Here is a 20,099-nt window from a genome sequence, read left to right as displayed (position 1 = left end):
GGAGTGAGTTTTGGTGTTTCTTTTTTTGCTGTTTTTGGTGGTTTTTTGTTGGCCGTGAATGGAAAAGCTGCATAGTTTGTGGTCGGACCATAGAGAGTCAGTCCAGCTGTCTTGGTTCAAGAGGAATTTGGGATTGGTTTTCTCTTTGGTGGAGAATGTCACCAGGTCAAGTTGGTGGCCTCTTTCGTGGGTTTTGATGGGCGGGGGTTTGAAGTAGCCTAGTTGAGAGATTAGTGACCAGAAGTCTGATATATCTGGCTGGTCTGTTTGCTCTAGGTGAATGTTGATGTCTCCGCATAATAGGTTGTATGGACTTGCTAAAGAGTTAGTTAGTAGGTATTCTGCGAAGTCCTCCTTGGCTAAAGTCCATTTATTGGGTGGGATATAGAACAGTGTGATTGTTAGGGAGGAGGCCAATGACTTTGAGGTTAGTGAAATGGTTAGTGTTTCTGAGTTGGGGGAAGATTTGGAGTTGAGAGTGGTGCAGTTTAGATGGTCTCTGTAGATTATTGCTAGTCCTTCTCCCCTTCCCCAAGTTCTGGCTAGGGATAGAATCTTGAATCCTTGGGGAAGACAATCTTTGATAATAATATCTTTATCTGATAGCAGCCAGGTTTCCGTGAGTAGGACCAGGTCGGGGTTGGTTTCAGTTAACCAGTCTTTGATCAAAATGGATTTGTTTCTCATCGATCTTATGTTTAGGTAGAATCCTTGGAGGGTCTGGATGTTAGTGAGGTCTGTTGGGGAGTAGTGGGAGTAAGCTAGTTTTTTCAGTGATCTTTGTATTTTTTTGCGGGGCTTGGTTGATCTGTGGGAGAGGGGGGATTTGAGGTGGGGGGAGAACCTGTGTAAGCGGGTGAGCTTAATTCTGGATAGTTGTAGGGAGTGTGGAATGTGATGGTGTGGAATTTGGATTTTGCCATGCGGTGTGAGGAGTAGAGCACTGGGATGGGGGCAGAGTATATTGGGTCGGCTGTGCAAATCTTGATGGTGAGTAGATAAAGTAGAAGCATTGTGGCACATTGGTGAGAGTTTGGTCGGGCCATGGTGGCGCGTTGTGGGTGAGTGGAGGGTGGTGTGTGAGAGGTTGAGGGGTGAGATGTCTTTGTCTTGGTTGTACCAGCAAGTCAGGTCAGGTTGAAATAGTCTTTGTCTGGGTAAATAGGTTGTGGTGCTTGTCTGGTTGAGCAGTGTTTGTCGGACTAAATAAGCTGTATGGGATGCGGATTGTCAGGTTAGTTATCTGCTGAAGACAATGTTGTGAGAGGTTAAGGCTGTGGTGTTGTGCAGGCCACAGATTACTATAGGGTTGCGGGGTAAGATGGTGAGTTACAGAATTGCAGGTTATGGGTTGTTACATAGTTGCAGGGCTACAATGGTTTACAATGATTTACAAGGCTATCAGCTGTTACAATGTATTACAAATTTCGGACTGCCTTGGTTACTAGTGTGATGCAGCAGTGTGTTGCAAGTTTACAACTGTGGCTTTTACAGTATCATGTACAGCTTTACATAATCAACAAAGATTTTTGTAATACTTATCGATCTGGAGTAGTGCGTCTGGGGTCCGTGCTCCCACGCTTCTCTCCCGGTGGCAGAGGAGCTGCTTTGAAGAAGGCAGCAAAGTTGCTGGGGTTTCGGGGGGCGGAGCAGGGCTCCCACGCGGCCCGAGGTCGCTAAAGTTGTGAAGGCAGCTCCCGGTAGCAGAGGAGCTGCTTTGAAGAAGGCAGCAAAGTTGCTGGGGTTTCGGGGGGCGGAGCAGGGCTCCCACGTGGCCTGAGGTCACTAAAGTTGTGAAGGCAACTCCCGGTGGCAGAGGAGCTGCTTTGAAGAAGGCAGCAAAGTTGCTGGGGTTTCGGGGGGCGGAGCAGGGCTCCCACGTGGCCTGAGGTCACTAAAGTTGTGAAGGCAACTCCCGGTGGCAGAAGAGCTGCTTTGAAGAAGGCAGCAGGGATGTTGTGGTTTCGGGGGCGGAGCAGGGCTCCCACGCGGCCCGAGGTCGCTAAAGTTGTGAAGGCAGCTCCCGGTGGCAGAGGAGCTGCTTTGAAGAAGGCAGCAAAGTTGCTGGTTGCTAAAGTTGTGAAGGCAGCTCCCGGTGGCAGAGGAGCTGCTTTGAAGAAGGCAGCAAAGTTGCTGGGGTTTTGGGGGACGGAGCAGGGTTCCTACGCGGCCCGAGGTCGCTAAAGTTGTGAAGGCAGCTCCCGGTGGCAGAGGAGCTGCTTTGAAGAAGGCAGCAGGGATGTTGTGGTTTCGAGGGGCGGAGCAGGGCTCCCACGCGGCCCGGGTCGCTAAAGTTGTGAAGGCAGCTCCCGGTGGCAGAGGAGCTGCTTTGAAGAAGGCAGCAAAGTTGCTGGGGTTTTGGGGGACGGAGCAGGGTTCCTACGCGGCCCGAGGTCGCTAAAGTTGTGAAGGCAGCTCCCGGTGGCAGAGGAGCTGCTTTGAAGAAGGCAGCAGGGATGTTGTGGTTTCGAGGGGCGGAGCAGGGCTCCCACGCGGCCCGGGTCGCTAAAGTTGTGAAGGCAGCTCCCGGTGGCAGAGGAGCTGCTTTGAAGAAGGCAGCAAAGTTGCTGGGGTTTTGGGGGACTGGAGCAGGGTTCCTACGCGGCCCGAGGTCGCTAAAGTTGTGAAGGCAGCTCCCGGTGGCAGAGGAGCTGCTTTGAAGAAGGCAGCAGGGATGTTGTGGTTTCGAGGGGCGGAGCAGGGCTCCCACGCGGCCCGGGTCGCTAAAGTTGTGAAGGCAGCTCCCGGTGGCAGAGGGGCTGCTTTGAAGTAGAATATGGAAGGATGGAAGGATGTATGCTCGATACTTCATATCTCTCAACCATTCTCCTTTCTTATACTTATTTTTGGTGATGACCTGGGTCACTTAAATGTTTCTGAAGAAGCAAATGATTTATTACATCTGCTCATTCTTGTGGCCATCAAAATAATACTTTCCAACTGGAAAAATCTAGCAGCTGTGGAATATGGAACTTGGTGGAATACATTATGCCTCATAGCCAAATATGAATGAGTGGCTGCTGAACAATCACATGCTCTATGTCACTTTGAAAAGTTGTGGTCTCCATTACTAGACTATTCTCTTTCTTCATATCAATCAATTGGCTGAAGTGTTCTCTGTTAGAATTGTCACAATCCTATTTTAGATGCTTATATGCACCCCTGCATACTGCATGCTCTTAGGTTATATTACAAGGTCTCCATGTTATACGGACATCCAGGCTGTTTTATCTTTGTTTTGCCTTCTTCATGGCTTTCAGCTCTGATATTTAGTATCACAATGCTTTTATATGGCCATGCTATACTCAGCGTAAGGTTTCTTCTTTCTTTTCCTTTGCTTTCTCTTTTCATTCTTTTTTTTCTCAGGGTCACTAGATAATTCTTTGATCAGTTTCTAGTAGTGTAATTGTTATTATATGATCACCAATTATTATCATTACTGCATTTTCATTCTGTATCTTTTAATCCTGATATTTGTCTTTATTACGGAAATTTAATAAAACTTTTTTGAACTTAAAAAAAAGAACATAAACGTCTTATTCTCAGAAACTAACCCATGGATATACCTTCCTTAATTTTGGTAGGATGATGACTACTATATTCTAAAAGAGTATTCCGTTCAGAGAGTTTGTTAAATAATGTGGTCTGTAAAACATTAGAATGTTTATACACCATTATATCCAAAAAGTATATATTAACTGTTTTGATATTAAAGGTGAATTTGATATTGTCATCAATAAAACATTCTAAATTTTTCTCTGTTCCTTTCCATATGAAAAGAACATCATCTATGAATCTTTTCCAAATTAAAATTCTATCAAAGTACCCGGAGGATATACATGGGCTTCTTCGAAACAAGACATATATAGACATGCAATCGATGGTGCAATAGTGGCTCCCATAGCAACCACCTCTAATCTGATAATAAAATTGTTCTTCAAATTTAAAATAATTTGATTGTATCACCAAAGCATTAAGTTTTGTCAGAAATAATTGTTTGTTTTCAGCAAGTTCAGTAGATTGAATTTTTTTGTTACTAATCTAATAGCAGCATCCTAAGGAATGTTGGTATATAGAGAGGTAACATCAGCTGTAACCAACAAACAGTTCTCCAAATTGGCACTCTCCAATTCTTTAATTAAATTCAAAAAATGAGTTAAGTCTTTGACATATGATTTTGCATGAGGTACAAAAGGCTTTAGATAAAAATCAGCATACTGAGATAAAGGTTCTAAAATAGATTTGATGCCAGAGACAATCGGGCACCCCGGTGGGGCCTCGATGGACTTGTGTATCTTAGGTAGAAAGTAAATCTGAGGTATTTGAGGTTTCAACTCTCCAAATAATTTATATTCCTTATGTGTAATAATACCCTCATATTAGCCTCTGACAGAATGTCCTCAATCTTTCTGGACAGACTTACAGTGGGATCAACATCTACTTTCCTATAGAATAATTTGTCACACAATTGGCGCAAAGCCTCAATTCTATATTTAGAATAATCTTGTATCACTATACCTCCTCCTTTGTCTGCTCTCTGAATTATGATGGAACTGTCATTTTTCAAATTTTGAATAATCTTGTGTTGGGCATTAGACAGGTTATGATAAACTTTTAGTTGTTTATGTTCCATTTCTTCAACTTCTTTTAATATACTTTTTTTCAAAAGCTAATGAAACATCTGGGGGACCCGGAGGGATCCATTTGGATTCATGATGTAGGACTGCTGGAATTTCATTTACATTTCCCCTTTCAGAATTCATAAAAAATGTTTTCAACCTAAGAGTTCTGAAAAATCTATATAACATTACATTACATTACATTTGTGATTTCTATTCCGCCTGTGCCTTGCGGTTCTAAGCGGATTACAGTTAAAGGAGATCAGGACATTCCCGAGAGAATTACATTACAACGATTTAAGTAAATTACATGTTGTGGTATAGAAATACAAGTATAAGATATCTGGATTTATCGATAGAATAACTTGACAGGGTTCAAGTAGTTACAAGGTTCAGTGGGGAAAACAATATAGGCAACTGAAGAAAGATACCTAACTTTGAAGGAATCAGTTAAGTGGATACCTAAGGGAGATGCTTTTTTAGGAGAAGGTTAAATGGATACCTAAGGAGATGCTTATTTAGGAGTTTGGATATTTTTCGTAAATGAGGTTCAAGGGGATGACTAGTGTGTTATTTGCTGGGGAGAGTGCATGTGCGATTGGGGAGGGGAATATTAAGTAAGGACGTGTTTTTTGAAAAGAAATGTTTTGATTTCTTTCCGAAACACTTTGATGTCTGTTGTTTTGATCATCAGTTTGGTGATGGTGGGGTCAATTTTCGCTGCCTGAGTTGCTAGAAGGCTGTCGTAAAGTTTCTTACGTCGGGTACCATTATGAGGGGGGAAGGTGAAAAGATTCTGAGTTCTTCTTGATCTGGGTAGTCGGTAGCGGCAAAGACGATTGAGTAAAATGAGACTGAGTGAGAAAACTGTCATATTTCACTGTAGCAACATATGAGAGACCTTTCATTAGCACCTCCTCTTCCTCTGTTGTGAACAAGTGTGAGGACAAATTATATATCCCTTATTTTTTGGTTATCCTCTTTGCCCATGCTCCTTTGGATATTGTATCGGGAGCTCCTGCTGAAGTTGGAGTTGATTGTGGTTGAATGCTTAAAAAAGCTTCAGGTAAAATGGAATTCGTATCTGAATCCTTGTGAATCGTATCCTTGCTTTTATTCTTCTTATCTTCATCTGAAGAAGATTCACTTTGTGGACAATTTAAAGTTCACATTTTTATTATTTACTTGTCAAACTTTTTTCGTCTGTTGCCCCGATTCATCCACGGGTACACATTATATTACATTACGTTATTGACTTCTATTCCGCTTGTACCTTGCGGTTCTAAGTGGATTACATTGGAAGATAACTGGACATTTCCAGGAAGTTACATTACATTGGAAGATATCTGGACATTTCCAGGAAGTTACATTACATTGGAAGATAGCGGACATTTCTAGGAAGTTACATTACATTGGAAGATTGCTGGACATTTCCAGAAATTTACATTACATTGTAAGGTAGTTGGTTTCAAGTTACATAATGAGGTTTCAGGTTATATTTTGTGACATAGAGAAGAAGTCACCAACTGGATGGGTTTCAAGTTATATTAAGTTACATAGAGAGGAAGTTACTAGAGTGGTGTGTAGTTCGCGGGAAATTTTCAGAAGGTATAGGAAGAGGGGGAGATTAGATTAACTGAATATGTTTTTTGAATAGTAATATTTTTATTTCTTTTCGGAATGCTTTAAAGTCTGTTGTTGCAGTCTGGATATGAAGGGTTGGATATGAAGGGGTCAAGTTTTGCTGCTTTCGTTGCTAGGAGGCTGTCGTATAGTTTTTTGCGTTGAGTATCTTTGAGAGGTGGGTAGGAGAATGGGGTCTGGGTTCTCCTTATTCTGGGTGTAAGGTTTCGATTTAGGCGGTTGTACACGTACCCTTTGGTAAAATCAAACTCATTTTGTTTGTATTTTTTAATCTTAAAGGCTTTCTGTTCAATCTAATAATTGTCCATAGCAGTCTCAAATTCTTGTTTGTGTTGCAAGAATAACTCCTCTCCTTCTAATGATCTTAATTAATATAATTTTAAATGAATATCATTCTGTTGTGTCTCTATAATAGATCAATAGAAAAACAGGGTTCTTTGTTAATCCTTAAACCTCAGGGGACCCTTTGTACACAGCAATACTCCACCAGAGTAGCTGAATGTAACTGAGCTTTCACTTCTTCCCAGGAAGTATTGAATAGTTCTCTATCATCTCCAATTTGTTGCCAGTTAATAGAGCAGCTATCTGGTCTACAGATAGACCGGGCTTTGCAGTCCAACCTCCTGTGGCCATCTTCTCCTTGTATATAGTAAACACTTCAAATAGTGTAAAGAGTAATTAAACAAAATTACTTGTGTTAAATCCTTAAGAATAAAAAATATCTCCACAAGTTCTTTAAATAAATAAATAATAATTAAAAAATCTAATATAATAAAATGGTAGGCCGCGCATGCGCACTAAAAAAAACGTGTTCCCTGATCCGTCGGGAAAACACGAGTGCGCATGTGCGCGTTTTACGTCATCACCTACTCTCCACCTCGCGCCACCACCTGCTCTCCACCTCGCGCCACCGATCATTGTTCCTCCTGCACCATGCCACGCCAGGCATGTCCGCAACCGGCCTTGAGCTCCTGGGGGCCGGCGGCGCGAGCCGCCCGGCGGTGCAGTGCTGAGGTCCCGCCTCCGCCCTACACAGCGCCGCCAGACCCGGCCCTACACTGAGATCCGCGATCGGGTTGCCATGGAAACCCCGCCGCAGCCTCGCGGCTAGGTAGGGGGACAACAATCGCGCTTATGTTCAAGCCGCCACCATGACTCCTCTCTCGAACCGCACCAGGATCGAGAGAGGAGCTGCGGCGGGGGCTTGAGCATAAGCGCCATTGTTGTTCCCCTACCTAGCCGCGAGCCTGTGGCGGCCTTCCTCACCCGGCTCACATTGAATCCAAGTAAACAACCGGGGCTGCCTAAAGAAACAAAGTTTCACAGTGCTTGGCCCGCCAAACAATTCCTGCTGTTGCCGAAATTTGCCCCACCGTTCCTTCCCTTCAGTTCAGCTCCGCCTATGTTAAAAGGAGCTGCTTTGAAATTGGAGCCCTGCTGCCACCGTAACACGTTCCCTCTGCCGCGGTCCCATATGTCAGAGAAGGGGCGGGACCAAGGCAGAGGGGAACGTGCTACAGCAGTGGCAGGCCTCCGATTTCGACGAGGCTCCTTTTAACATTGGTGGATTCACTGCACCTGATGGAGGGAGGGAAGGAAAGGTGGTTGGGCGCTTTTGAGCCCCTCTTTAGCCTCAGACCCTCTCCTAACTGCTCCCTCCTGTCTCAGACCACTGGAGCACCTGATGGAGGGAGGGAAGGAAAGGTGGTTGTGCGCTGTTGAGCCCCTCTTTGCCCTCAGACCCTCTCCTAACTGCTCCCTCCTGTCTCAGACCACTGGAGCACCTGATGGAGGGAGGGAAGGAAAGGTGGTTGTGCGCTGTTGAGCCCCTCTTTGCCCTCAGACCCTCTCCTAACTGCTCCCTCCTGTCTCAGACCACTGGGGGGAGGTGCCTGTCTTCAGCTGCCGGGATGGAGGGAGGGAAGAAGAAAGAAGGGGCCCTGGCAAGCGAGTTATCAAAAGCCAACCATAGCCTGGGACCCCTACATAATATGAATAATGACCAGACAACAAAAGGTAAGAAAAATAATTTTATTTTCTGTTTTGTGATTACAATATGTCAGATTTGAAATGTGTCTTGAGGGAGGCTGCTGCCGCGGCTTTGGACAGAGGGGTACCATTTTCATGGGAGCCGGCCTTCGGAGAGGCTTGGGACGCGGGGACAGATGCGGGAGGGGCTGCCGCTGCGAAGGGCTTTGGTGGGGGAGCCAGCCAGACCGCAAGTGTGGGGACGTTGTAAGCGCGGATTGGTCAAGGAGCCGCCGCTGCTGAGGCTTTGAAATTGCTCTCCCACCGTCACTCCCTCCCGCCCCGGCTCTGCCTCTGTCCCTGCCCAAGTTCAAAAGCAGGAGACATCTAGCACCCGTTAATCTAACGGGCTTAAACACTAGTATAAATATAAAGTGCAACATGTGCTTTTAAAGTCCTCAGTCACCAATCAAAAAGTGCAAAATACTAGTAAACGTACATGCGCTGGTTGTATTGAGGGACCATCATTGCACTAAAGCATCCCTCGTTCTGCCTTCTAATTCATTAAATAGCATATATATAGGACAAAATATATCAAAATTCACTTATCTGTTGTATGTAAAGTGAAGCGAAGGCAGATCAAGCTCATAACACAGCACTATAGTCTCTTCATTATAATCTTAAACGCTCTTATTAGACCTCATGTTTTTATGAAAATGTCCTCCCTTCGACTCGAGTTTCGCAACAGCGTCATCAGGAAGGGGGCATTCTAAACAAAAAGGATAAGAAAAAGTGAAAGAAAAATAGAAACATGAATAGTATTTTTAAACTTTTACTTTCTGGTTAAAACACATTAATGTAATTAAGATTTAAACTTTATCAAGTTATAATCGCCTTAAAGAGTATCATATAACTATGTCTACTCAATCTAAACTATAAAGCTTGTGTTGAGTCTTATCAGAAAACTTACTATAAGGGCCAGAAGAATTCAGGAAGCCTCATTTGTGAAAAATAAATGCAGGGCAGGAGAACGCCAGTGACAACTTTGATTTATGAGTGCTGAGGATCGAGAAACGTCACTAAATGATGTTAGCCAATTAAAAACCTGATTGCGACTCGACTGAAATAGTTAACAGTATAATATGCCCTTGTAATAAATTTTACACAGGTCACACCAAAAGAAAGGTAAAAGTACGAATGGGAGAACATCTATCTAATATCAGACATAAGCAGCTTCAAGCTCCAGTCGTAGCACATTGGATCGAGGCAGGTCATCTTATTAGTGACTTTGAATATACATTTTTAAACAAATTTATATGCCTATAGGGAGCGATAGCTCACAGAGACTTCTGTTGGAAGAATTTAGTTTCATTCATGATTGGCAGACTTTAAGCCCTGCAGGCTTAAATGAAGAAATAGAATGGTTTCAATTGTGATAGGTCAGTTTGAATGAGAGTGGGTGAGTTTTAGAAATTCCCATTCTTTCAGGTTTTTAATTGGCTTACGTCATTTAGTGACATTTCTCAGGTTGTTTGCCATTGAATTAACCAATTTTCTTATTTAAAATAAAATCTCATAATGACAGAGATAGTGATAACATTGTTTTTTCAACAGGTCAGTTACAAATCACAGAATCTTTTCATGAGTGATGCTCTTAAGTTTCCTTATTTCTACCGGACTGTCCCCAGTGAGCTCCACCTCTGTGCTGGGATCCTTAGGTTGCTAAAGCATTTCAACTGGACCTGGGTTGGTATCATTGCAACCGATGATGACAGCTCTGTAAGGGCTGTCCAGATTTTGAAAGAAGGTATTGAACAGAATGATGGTTGCACTGAATTCATAGAAATTTTCCCTCACATCAGTATCATCTCAGAAGATAAAATACATAACATAATAGTTAGCCTTTATTCATCATCAGCTAGTGTGATCATTTTGTACTGTAATAAAGAATCATACTCAAATTTACAAAAGTACATAAGCATTATGCATGTACCTGGAAAAACATGGATCTTTACATTTGAACTGGATTTTCGATTAGCCTATTCACTGGCCTATAGTGTGAATAATAATACCTTGACATTCACAATGATGAATAAGAATATTCCAATGCTTTCAAAATTTGTCCGTGAGGTGAATCCCATCTACTTTCCAATTACTCCATTAATTCAGGAATGGTGGATGGACTTGTGTGACAGCCAATGCCCTAAAAGCATCAGAAGATTTTGTATCAGTATGAAAGCAACATACGTTCGACATTGTCACACTAAATACTTGGGAAGCAGTTATAGTATACATAATGCTGTATATGCCCTGGCTCATGCTTTGCATGACATGGTCATGTCTGGCTCTGGAAAAAATATCCCATGGAATGGAGAAAGTCAAGTTTTAGATTATTTGCCATGGAAGGTAAAATCATTTTTAGAGAAATACTGAGCCTAATTTTGTATAAAAATCAAGGGCCTGTTTAAAAAAAAAAGACCACCAAATGTTAGGCTCTGTGAGACACCTAGATCACACTTACTGGTGCCTAACTTAAGTGTTTTAATTGGTTTTTAATTGACATGATAATTGATCACATCATTAAAAATAATTTTTAAAATGATTAAAAAAATAGGTGCCTGAGTCCATGGTGCCTAGAAGTGCCTAGTAACAATAAAGCCTAGAAGTGGGTGTGTTTAGGGGTGGCACTGGACTTCAGCATCAATAGGCTCCACTGTCCATGATTCATGTATCCCCCCCTTTCTCCTCCCCTTCTCTTCCCTACCTCTCTCCGCTTCCTCTCACTTCTCTTTGTAAGTCACCTTGAGCCTGCTTAGGTATGTGCAATACAGAAATAGAAGATTAGATTAGATCCTACAAGGACCCTAGAGGACAGAAATATAGGCCTGTAAAACCATGACCTACATTTCCAGAGCTTAGGGTCCTTGCTAGTTGCAATTCTGTAAGCAGCATCTGTCCATGATTGTCACATGGCAGGTGCCACTTTTCTAGGTATAGAAACATAGAATCAGGCACCAAATACAGAATCAGCCCCCTAGTGCCCAATATTAGGCCAGCAGCAATCAGCATTTTGTTGAAAATCAATGATATTAAACACCAATATTCAAGGACAGGCCATGACAGGCACCAGAAATAAATTTCCAGTTTTATGGAGCCAGCTAACATATACCTGGTTAACCTCCTCCTTTACAAAGCTGCAGTAGCATTTTTAGCACCGACCACCGCAGTAACAGATTGGATGCTCATAGGAATTCTATGAGTGTTGGAGCTGTTACCGTGGTGGTCAGCACTAAAAAAGCTACTGCGGCTTTGTAAAGGAGGGGGTAAGTGTGATATCAAGCACTATTCAGCACCACACAGAAATAGGACTGACTTCTATTTGGTCCTCTTTATGTAGTGAGCTTGGTTAGGTGCTCTTAATCGGCCAAATGCTGCTTGAACCGCTGGAATGCCCTCAAAACAGTTTTGTGGCAAGTTGATAGTTTCAGTGACACTAACTGGTTAAAATGTCACTGAAAATGAGCAGTTAGCCCCAAACAGGTGATTTAACCAGCCAAGATCTATTTCTAGTGAGTTAAAATGCATTAAATATTGTTCCACTAGAGAATAATTTGAACTGTCTTGCATGGATATGTCAAATTAATCACCTACTCAGTGGCAGGCACTATAGGTTGCCATTAATAGACAATTTACAAAATCTAATAACAAAAAGGGACATTTTCAATAGGACATCTAAATCTGAGTTTGGACATTTTGGGAAAGACATTCAGAAATCCAGTAGAGAAATTGTCCATTCCCAAAACAGCAAGACATTTATCTTCCTTTTTTTAAAAATGAAAGATTAGGTTCTTACCTCTGCTAATCTTCTTTCTTGTAATTCTCCTCTGTAGTCTGGTTGATAGGGTTATGTATCTTGTGCATCCTAGATCTGTAGGAATCTCAAATAATAAACTTGACCCCTCCCACTGTGTCCATCTCCTGGTGCATGCTCCCTGAAGTCCAGTCAGTAACCAAGCCAGGAAGGACTACCTGAGAAACAGTAAACAAAAGAGAGAGATGGGGGAATGGGGAACTCCCCACTACACAATTAATTCTGCTCAATTAATTCAGCAACACTGAAAATGTAAAACATAGCAAGAACATTCAATTTGAACTATAAACCTTATTGAACTTCATAAAATTCTAGAAGGAGACAAAGCCTATATAGTCAAGAGGGGGCAAATACCCTGGGACCCCTCTAACCCTTCTTCACAAGGGAAGGATGGCATTCTCAGCGATGCTGGTCTGTGACAGAAATTCAGCTTACCAGTTACTGGTCAGGCAACCTGTGAATCAGACAGAAACTTGGTGGATGTCCAGACTACAGAGCAGATTTACAAGAAAGAAGATTAGCAGAGGTAAGAACCTAATCTTTTATTCTTGTAAAATCCCGATGAGCCCGCCACCAGGATCGAAGCCCCCAAAAGCATCATTCTTGTTTAGCTGCTACTGCACTCCAGTAGGATTTGGTAAAAGTGTACAGGGAAGACCAGGCAGCTGCCCTGCCAATCTCCTTAGACAAAACTGCAGAGGATTCAGCCCAAGAGGTTGACATTCCTCTAGTGTAGTGAGCCCTAACCTCAAGGGATGGCTTTTCCCCGCTGCTACATAAGCAGCAGAAATGGCAGCCCAAATCCATCAGTAAATTGTAGCCTTAGAGGTAGGCCTACCCTGACAGGCAGGGCCCAAAAGGACGAAAATATGGCCTCAGAGACAAAATTCATTGGTGGCCTCCAAAAAATGCAGAGGAATGCAATGGACATCCAGGGCCCACAAGATTCTGTCCCTAGACTTGGATCCCAAAGGAACAAATGCCAGCAGACAAACTTTCTGATTTACAAGGAAAACAGAAACTACCTTTGGAAGAAAGAAGGGCATCATCCACAAGATGATCGCAGAATCTGTGATTTGTAAAAAAGATTCCCAGCATGAGAGTGCCTGCAGCTCCAAGGCCTTTGGGCAGATGTGACCGCTACAAGGAAGACAGTCATGATGGTGAGAACTTGCAGGGAACCTGCTCAAGAGGCTCATAGTGTGGATGGGCCAGTGAGTGGAGAACCAATTTCAAATTCTATGTTGGACAAGGAAACCACAAAGGAGGCCTCAGCCTGCACCGCACCCCACAAAAAGCGGACAATATCTTGATGGGGCACTAGCAAACCCCTCAGTGAAACAGAACCCAAGCAAGAAAAATCCATGATCTAAACTCAAAGGGAAGATACAGCAAGCCCCTGCTTGAGGCCAGCATACAGGAAATCCAGAACCTATGCCACTGAGAAACCTGAGGGATCCACCTGAGATCTGGAACACTAAGCCTGGTAACACCTCCAGATCTTTGCATAGTCTGCAATCGTGTTTTACCGCTTGCTAAGAAATAACGTAGCAATGACTGTGAATAATAGCCCCATAGCTGTCAATGGCTCATGCTCAAAAACCATGCCATAGGACCAAGGCGGTCCAGAATTGTAGTGCTATTGGGCCCTGAGAGAGAAGGCAAGAAAAAGTCACAGTCCACTCTCAATGCATAGCCTGACTAGGTCGGCATACCAAGGACTCCGTGGCCAATCTGGTACCACCAAGATCACAGGGCCCTTGTGCACTGTAACATGGTGCAGAATGCACCCTAACATGGGCCATGGTAGAAATACATAGAGGGGACCTCCCCAAAACCATGGTTCCACTGAACTCTGAGGACTTTCTTAAGAGATCAGTCTCCACAGGTGACCCTTGAGTGGAGGAATGCTGGTCTAGTGCCTAACCCTCAGTATGCCTTGTTCTAAGAGAGAGGTTGTAGAGGATCAGCAGGCCCACTCCTAGCTCATTTCTTTACTAATAGCAACCTGTGAACTATTGTCTGCCTCTGGAAGAGGGCATTAATTTGGTAGGATTTTTCTGCCCTATTCTTTATTTTCTTCTAGGAGTAAGTTTTTCTGCACTACAGTATGGCTGGGAAACATCGTATCACCAAAGCTGCTGCTCAGGTTACAACTTCTGTCTAACTAAACTAAACTAAACCTTAGGTTTGTATACCGCATCATCTCTACATTTGCAAAGCTCGACACGGTTAACAGGAGTTAGGGTAGAAAGGAACTTCAGAGGAGGGAAGGATGAAGAGGAAATTTAGAGGACTAGAATAATCAGAGAGGGAGGAAGAGTTACATTTTTGAGAATAACCAGGTTTTCAGATGTTTACGTAAGAGTTGGAGGGAGCTCAGATTCCTAAGAGGGGAGGTAAGGTTGTTCCAGAGCTCAGTGATTCTAAAAGGGAGGGAGGAACCTGGTTTTCCTACAAGGGAGAGGGAAAGGAGAGTTTCAGTTTTTGGGTGGATCTAGTAGAATTGGGGTTTGAGGAATTCCAAGAAAGAGGAATAAAGGGGGGGAGGATGCCGTGTAGGATCTTAAAAGTAAGGCAGGCACATTTGAAGTGGACACTGGAGATTATCGGAGGCAGTGGAGCTTGGACCATAAGACGACTTGACTTGGACAGTCTGTGTATAGACAGGTCTCCACCACGTCTCGGGTCCCTCACTTATCTTGACCACTAACAAAAGGAAGGAAAGAGATGCGGACGTGACTGCAGGCATCGTCCACCTATTCTCTGGGATCCCCATCAGTGACATGCTGGAAACCAGTGAAAGAAGAGGGCCCACCTGCTGGGCTGGCTTCTGAGAGGGAGTCACGGGCATGAACTTTTTTTAAACATGCATGATACATCATCTTCACAAAAACAAGGGGAAAAATATCCCCTGTGGCAAAGGCCACTCTATGCACACCTGATCCAGAGTGCTTAAGAGGTTTATGAGACATTTCCCTGGAACTGTGCTTGTGTTTCACTGGAGTAATGTCCACACCATTTTTATGGTCACCAGACACAAATTTTGCAGAGCTGGCAGCAGTAAGCCCAAGAGGGACATCTCCTGGGGCGGAACTCAGAATCTGTGCACACCTCACCCCCCCCTCGTGGGCCATAGTACATGTGGAAACTGGCTACGAATCTGAGAGCCATCCACCACAAATGAGGCATGAATCCATGCCATCATGTCCTGAGGAGGTCATCTGTGAAGTTTGGAGCAAACACTGAGCTCCTAAGAGCAAAAAATACACTTTTGAAAAGTTTGAAGAAAATCCAAGATTGCCACCACAGGTACCGATTTTTCCCTAAAACAGCCCAGGAAAAACACAGGGAAGCCATGAAATTGTTAGAGGTGGGGGGGGGGGGGTTGGGGCATGCAGGGAAAACACCCCAAACTCCCTTTTTAAGTCCCCCAAAAATCGCCAAACCAGACATGCATACAGCTACTCACTGTGTCTATGCTGCAAGGGAAAGAATGGCAGGCAAGCTGAACACAGCAAGTATGATCTATTACCTGAGGAAGCTGGAAAACTGGATTTTACTTCTGACTGCTTCACCTGCCCTGTCATCCCAGTCAGTGACTTTCAAGACCTCCAGATTACTCAGAGAAGGTATGTAGTCTGGTCCTGATCCCAGGCACGTCTCCACGGAACCGTGCAGCCTGTGCTCCACCCCTTAGTGGATGAACCTGGGGTGAGCTTGCTCCAAATCCTGGAGCTCCAATCTGATGTGCAGACTGTTCAGGAGGTGGCCTACTGCAATGGGAGGTAACTCCCAGATGCAGACTTTTTCCTCCAAAGTTTGTAATCTCCCGCAGGGTGTATCTATAGCACAAGGGCAAAACCCATGCAAAAATATCAAATAAATATGTTAAATTCTAAGAAAGGAAACACGAGTAGAAGAGATGAGCTTCTACAGTTTGGCTGTAGGAACACAAAACTGGACTTCAGGGAGCAAGCCCCAGGAGATGGACTCAGTGGGAGGGGTTCAAGTTTGTTATTTGAGATTCCTACAGATCTTGGCAGAACAAGATACACAGCCCTATCATCAAGACTACAGAGGGAATGTATAAGAATGACCTATCTAGACATTTTGGTCCTTAGTACATCCATCTTTTTTTGCCACTTTCGAATACAAAGATATCCAAATGAAAAATACACAAGCACAAACTATTGGGATGTCCAAACAGCCAGCATTCTTAGCAAACTGTCACACAGACATCTGAGCAGAGCAAGAGATACTCTAGGGGGTATAGCAATGAATGTCATATTTAAAAGTCCCAGGTGCATGTCACTGTAACCTGTTTATATTGTATGGTGAACTCTCCAAAATCCACCCCAAACTTTCTATACCCACCTGTATACCACAACAATAGACCGTATACCTGCTGGTGTCATCTTTATGTAGGTACAGTGGGTTTTGGGTAGATTTTGGAGAGCTCACTAGACAATATAAGCATTCACTGCAGTACCCCTTAGAGTGCCCCTTCGCTCTTCTCTGATGGACTCAGATGTCTATGTGCCCATCTGAAGCTAAAGGAGGTTGTGCTGAAAAGTTTTCAGCCCAACCAAGAAGAGAATGACATGGATAAGGCTCAATCAATGATCTGAAACAATGCATAAACTGGGTTAATCTCCACATTGTGGACAAATTTTTTACTGATCATTCTGATTGATCTGGTTGGTGAATGACTCAATCATTATAATTTTATAAGATAGAACAGTCAACATATACTGTATTTATCAAAGCATTAAGCCTCCTGAGGCAGGCTTTCAAGCCAAAACATGTAGGCATCAACTCTTCATAGAATAAAGATATTGAGTACCACTTGGTTATCTTTTCTGTTTTCTTCAAGTCAAAAGCCCATCCAAAACATGCCTCTAAGAAGCTCCCCTTAAGATTTAGAAACACTAGAAAAAAACAAAACAAAACAGAAAACATCTGGATAGTTAGTTTTCAGAATGCCCACTTGGACATTTTGACTAACAAGATGTTCTAGTACAAAAAAAACATGAAAATTGAAGAACAATAGCCATATATGTAAGTAGTCAAAAGCTTGAATAGAGAATTACTGTTAATTTGACAGGTACATTGCAAAGATTACCAAAGTACAATAGATTTAGCCTGTTAAACATATATACAGTAAAGCAGACAGACTTATGTTCTAATGATAATATTATGTATGATTATTAGCTAACATATCTAAAAACCCACCCAAGTCAGCACTTGGGTGACCTAAAAGATAGGTCATCCAAGAGCCGATAATCAAACTTATTTTTTTAATGTATCCAAGGACTTTTTAGGCCTCTGAATGCCACTGTCCACCCAGAACTAAAATGGGCATATCTGGAGGAGTGGTTAGGGTGGGATGTGGGCCAACCTAGCCATACCCCCTGTTTTACTAAGGTGCGCTATGCATTTTAATGTATACTAAATATATGAGTATGCTATCTGCTAATGCGTCCATAGAATAACATGCATGCATTAGTTTTAGTGTGTCGTTAGCGTGTGCTAAAATGCTTAGTGTACCTTAGGCCCTCTTTTACTAAGGTGTGCTAACCGATTAGCACACGCTAATTGATTTTGCACGTGCTAAACGCTAACGCAGGCATATTAGTCTAAGGATGCATTAGCGTTTAGCACATGCTAATTCAATTAGTTTGCACTAATCAGTTAGCACACCTTAGTAAAAGAGGGGGTTAGTAAAAGGAGCCCTTAGTCATTCTGCAGGTATAATTGAAGGTTTTATGAGACTTCCTGGATGGAACTTAAGGTGACCATTTATTTTTTTCATCAAAAGGGGACATCTATTAATTCTTAGTCCCGCCCCCAATCCTGCCCTAGCCCTGCCCCAATCCCACCCTAGCCCCGCCCCCAATCCCACCCCCAATTTCTTCCATTCATTTTTCATGTACACATAATATCTTCACATTAATTCATAATGGTAACCTTAAAATTAAAAAAAACTACAAAGCACACTATACGCAGAGAAAATGTTTAATTATCATTTATATTTGGGGGGTTTCAAAGATGTCAAGGCAAATGACTTTAAAATATGCAATGTCACCTCAGTAACTATAGAAAAATAGATAAATATAGTGCAAAATATAGACAGCAGATATAAATTCTCAAAACTGACACATTTTGATAACTAAATTGAAAATAAAATCATTTTTCCTACCTTTGCTGTCTGGTGATTTCATGAGTCTCTTGTTGTTTTTCCTTCTGACTGTGCATCCTTTCTTTCATTTCTTTCTTACTGCATTCAGACCCAACAGTTGTCCCTTTCTATTCCCTCTCTCCTTCCTTTCTATTTCCTCATTGCCTCCTTCCTATGTTCTTAGTGTCCCTTCCTGTGTCCTTAGTGCCCCCAGTGCCTCTTCCTATGTCTTTAGTGCCCCTTCCTATATCCTTAGTGTCCTCGGTTCCTCCTTCCTATGTCCCCATCACTGCTTTCCAGTCTTTGTCTCCACCCCCTCCCCTATGCTCTGGCATCTCTTTCTTCTCCTTTCCTTCCTTCCTTCCCACTCCACTCCATTATCTGGCATCTCTTCTTCCTTTCTCTCCTTCCTTCCTCCTAGTCTGTCTCCTCCCCCTCTCCCCCCATATACCCTGACATCTCTCCCCTCTCCATGGTCTGGTAGCTCCTTTTCTTTCCCTCCCTCCCATGGTCTTGGCATCTCTTTCCTCTCCTCTCCCTTCCCTGGTCTTCCTTTTCCCCTCTTTCTTCCCAATTGGGTGCAGTAGCAGTAGCAGTAGCAGCACTTCTCTTCCCCTATATTTAGCTTATGGTTGGGCTGGAGTTATAGCAGTATTAGTTTGTGGTTATTGTGCAGGTCAGAGATGTACCTTACCTCTAGTTCCTGCTGAGGTGGAGCTGTAGTATTGACCACTTGTGGGGAGAGTGCAGGTCAAATAATTTTTTTTTTTGATCAGCAATTGACTGACTCTTCAGAGCGACTCTTCACAACGTCGCTTCGCAAAGATGTGTGCTAAGGCGCACGTGCCTTTGCCGTGCGCCTTAGTCGTCGCGCCCTATGGCTGCGTGCCGTTGGAGTGATTTTCTTTAGAAGTTTACCCTGGCTCAGGGGAGGGGTCGAAGTGGGGCTCACATGTGCGCTTCGTGGTGCAGGAACTGGTGGGACAATGGCTCCCGATGGAGCGATTTTCTTTAAAAGTTTACCCTGGCTCGGGGGAGGATCAGAGCGGGGCTCACACATGCACCTTGTGGTGCAGGAACTAGCGGGACAATGGCTCCTGATGGAGTGATTTTGTTTAGCAGTTTACCCTGGCTCGGGGGAGTGGCGGAGCGGGGCTCACACATGCGCCTCATGGTGCAGGAACCGGCGGGACATAGAGAAAGTGGAGAAGGACAGATTCTTCAAATTTTCAAAAACTAAAAGAACGAGAGGGCATTCAGAAAAATTAAGAGGGGACAGATTCAGAACCAATGCTAGGAAGTTCTTCTTCATGCAGAAGGTGGTGGACACCTGGAATGTGTTTCCAGAGGGTGTGATAGGACAGAGTATGGTATTCGGGTTCAAGAAGGGATTGGATAATTTCCTGAAGGAAAAGGGGATAAAAGAGTATAGATAGAGGATTAATATACAGTTCCTGGACCTGATGGGCCGCCGCGTGAGCGGACTGCTGGGCATGATGGACCTTTGGTCTGACCAGTAGAGGCACTGCTTATGTTCTTATGTTCTTATCCCAATTGGCTAGTTAGACAGCAGTAGGATGCCATTACTGCCTACAACTGGGATGCCATTTATAGAATCAGCCTCTTAGTTTTGTTCATAGTTAAGTTATATTATTCTTCTATAGTCCTTTGCACATGTTTCAATATTTCTTAAACAAAATAAAACCAGGTTGATTTTTGTATGAGTTTAATATGAATAACCTGACATTTAGGGATACTACTGAAAACCTATCCTTCATTCTTTAGCTTCATCATTATATGAAAAATATCCACTTCA

The 20,099-nt window shown here is 43.2% G+C and overlaps 1 protein-coding gene across 1 annotated transcript in view; it reads left to right on the top strand.

The window, feature by feature from the left end:
- The window catches only part of LOC117346860 (vomeronasal type-2 receptor 26-like), a 164,008-nt gene that overhangs the window by 99,697 nt on the left and 44,212 nt on the right, over nt 1–20,099 (top strand). Inside the window, exon 3 of the mRNA XM_033917028.1 lies at nt 9,846–9,977. Coding sequence (XP_033772919.1) covers nt 9,846–9,977 — 132 coding nt within the window. The remainder of the gene's footprint in view (nt 1–9,845; nt 9,978–20,099) is intronic.

Source organism: Geotrypetes seraphini, chromosome 12, assembly GCF_902459505.1.
Source record: "Geotrypetes seraphini chromosome 12, aGeoSer1.1, whole genome shotgun sequence".
Classification (NCBI taxonomy): Eukaryota; Metazoa; Chordata; class Amphibia; order Gymnophiona; family Dermophiidae; genus Geotrypetes; species Geotrypetes seraphini.
This window is presented reverse-complemented; position numbering and strand designations above follow the sequence as displayed.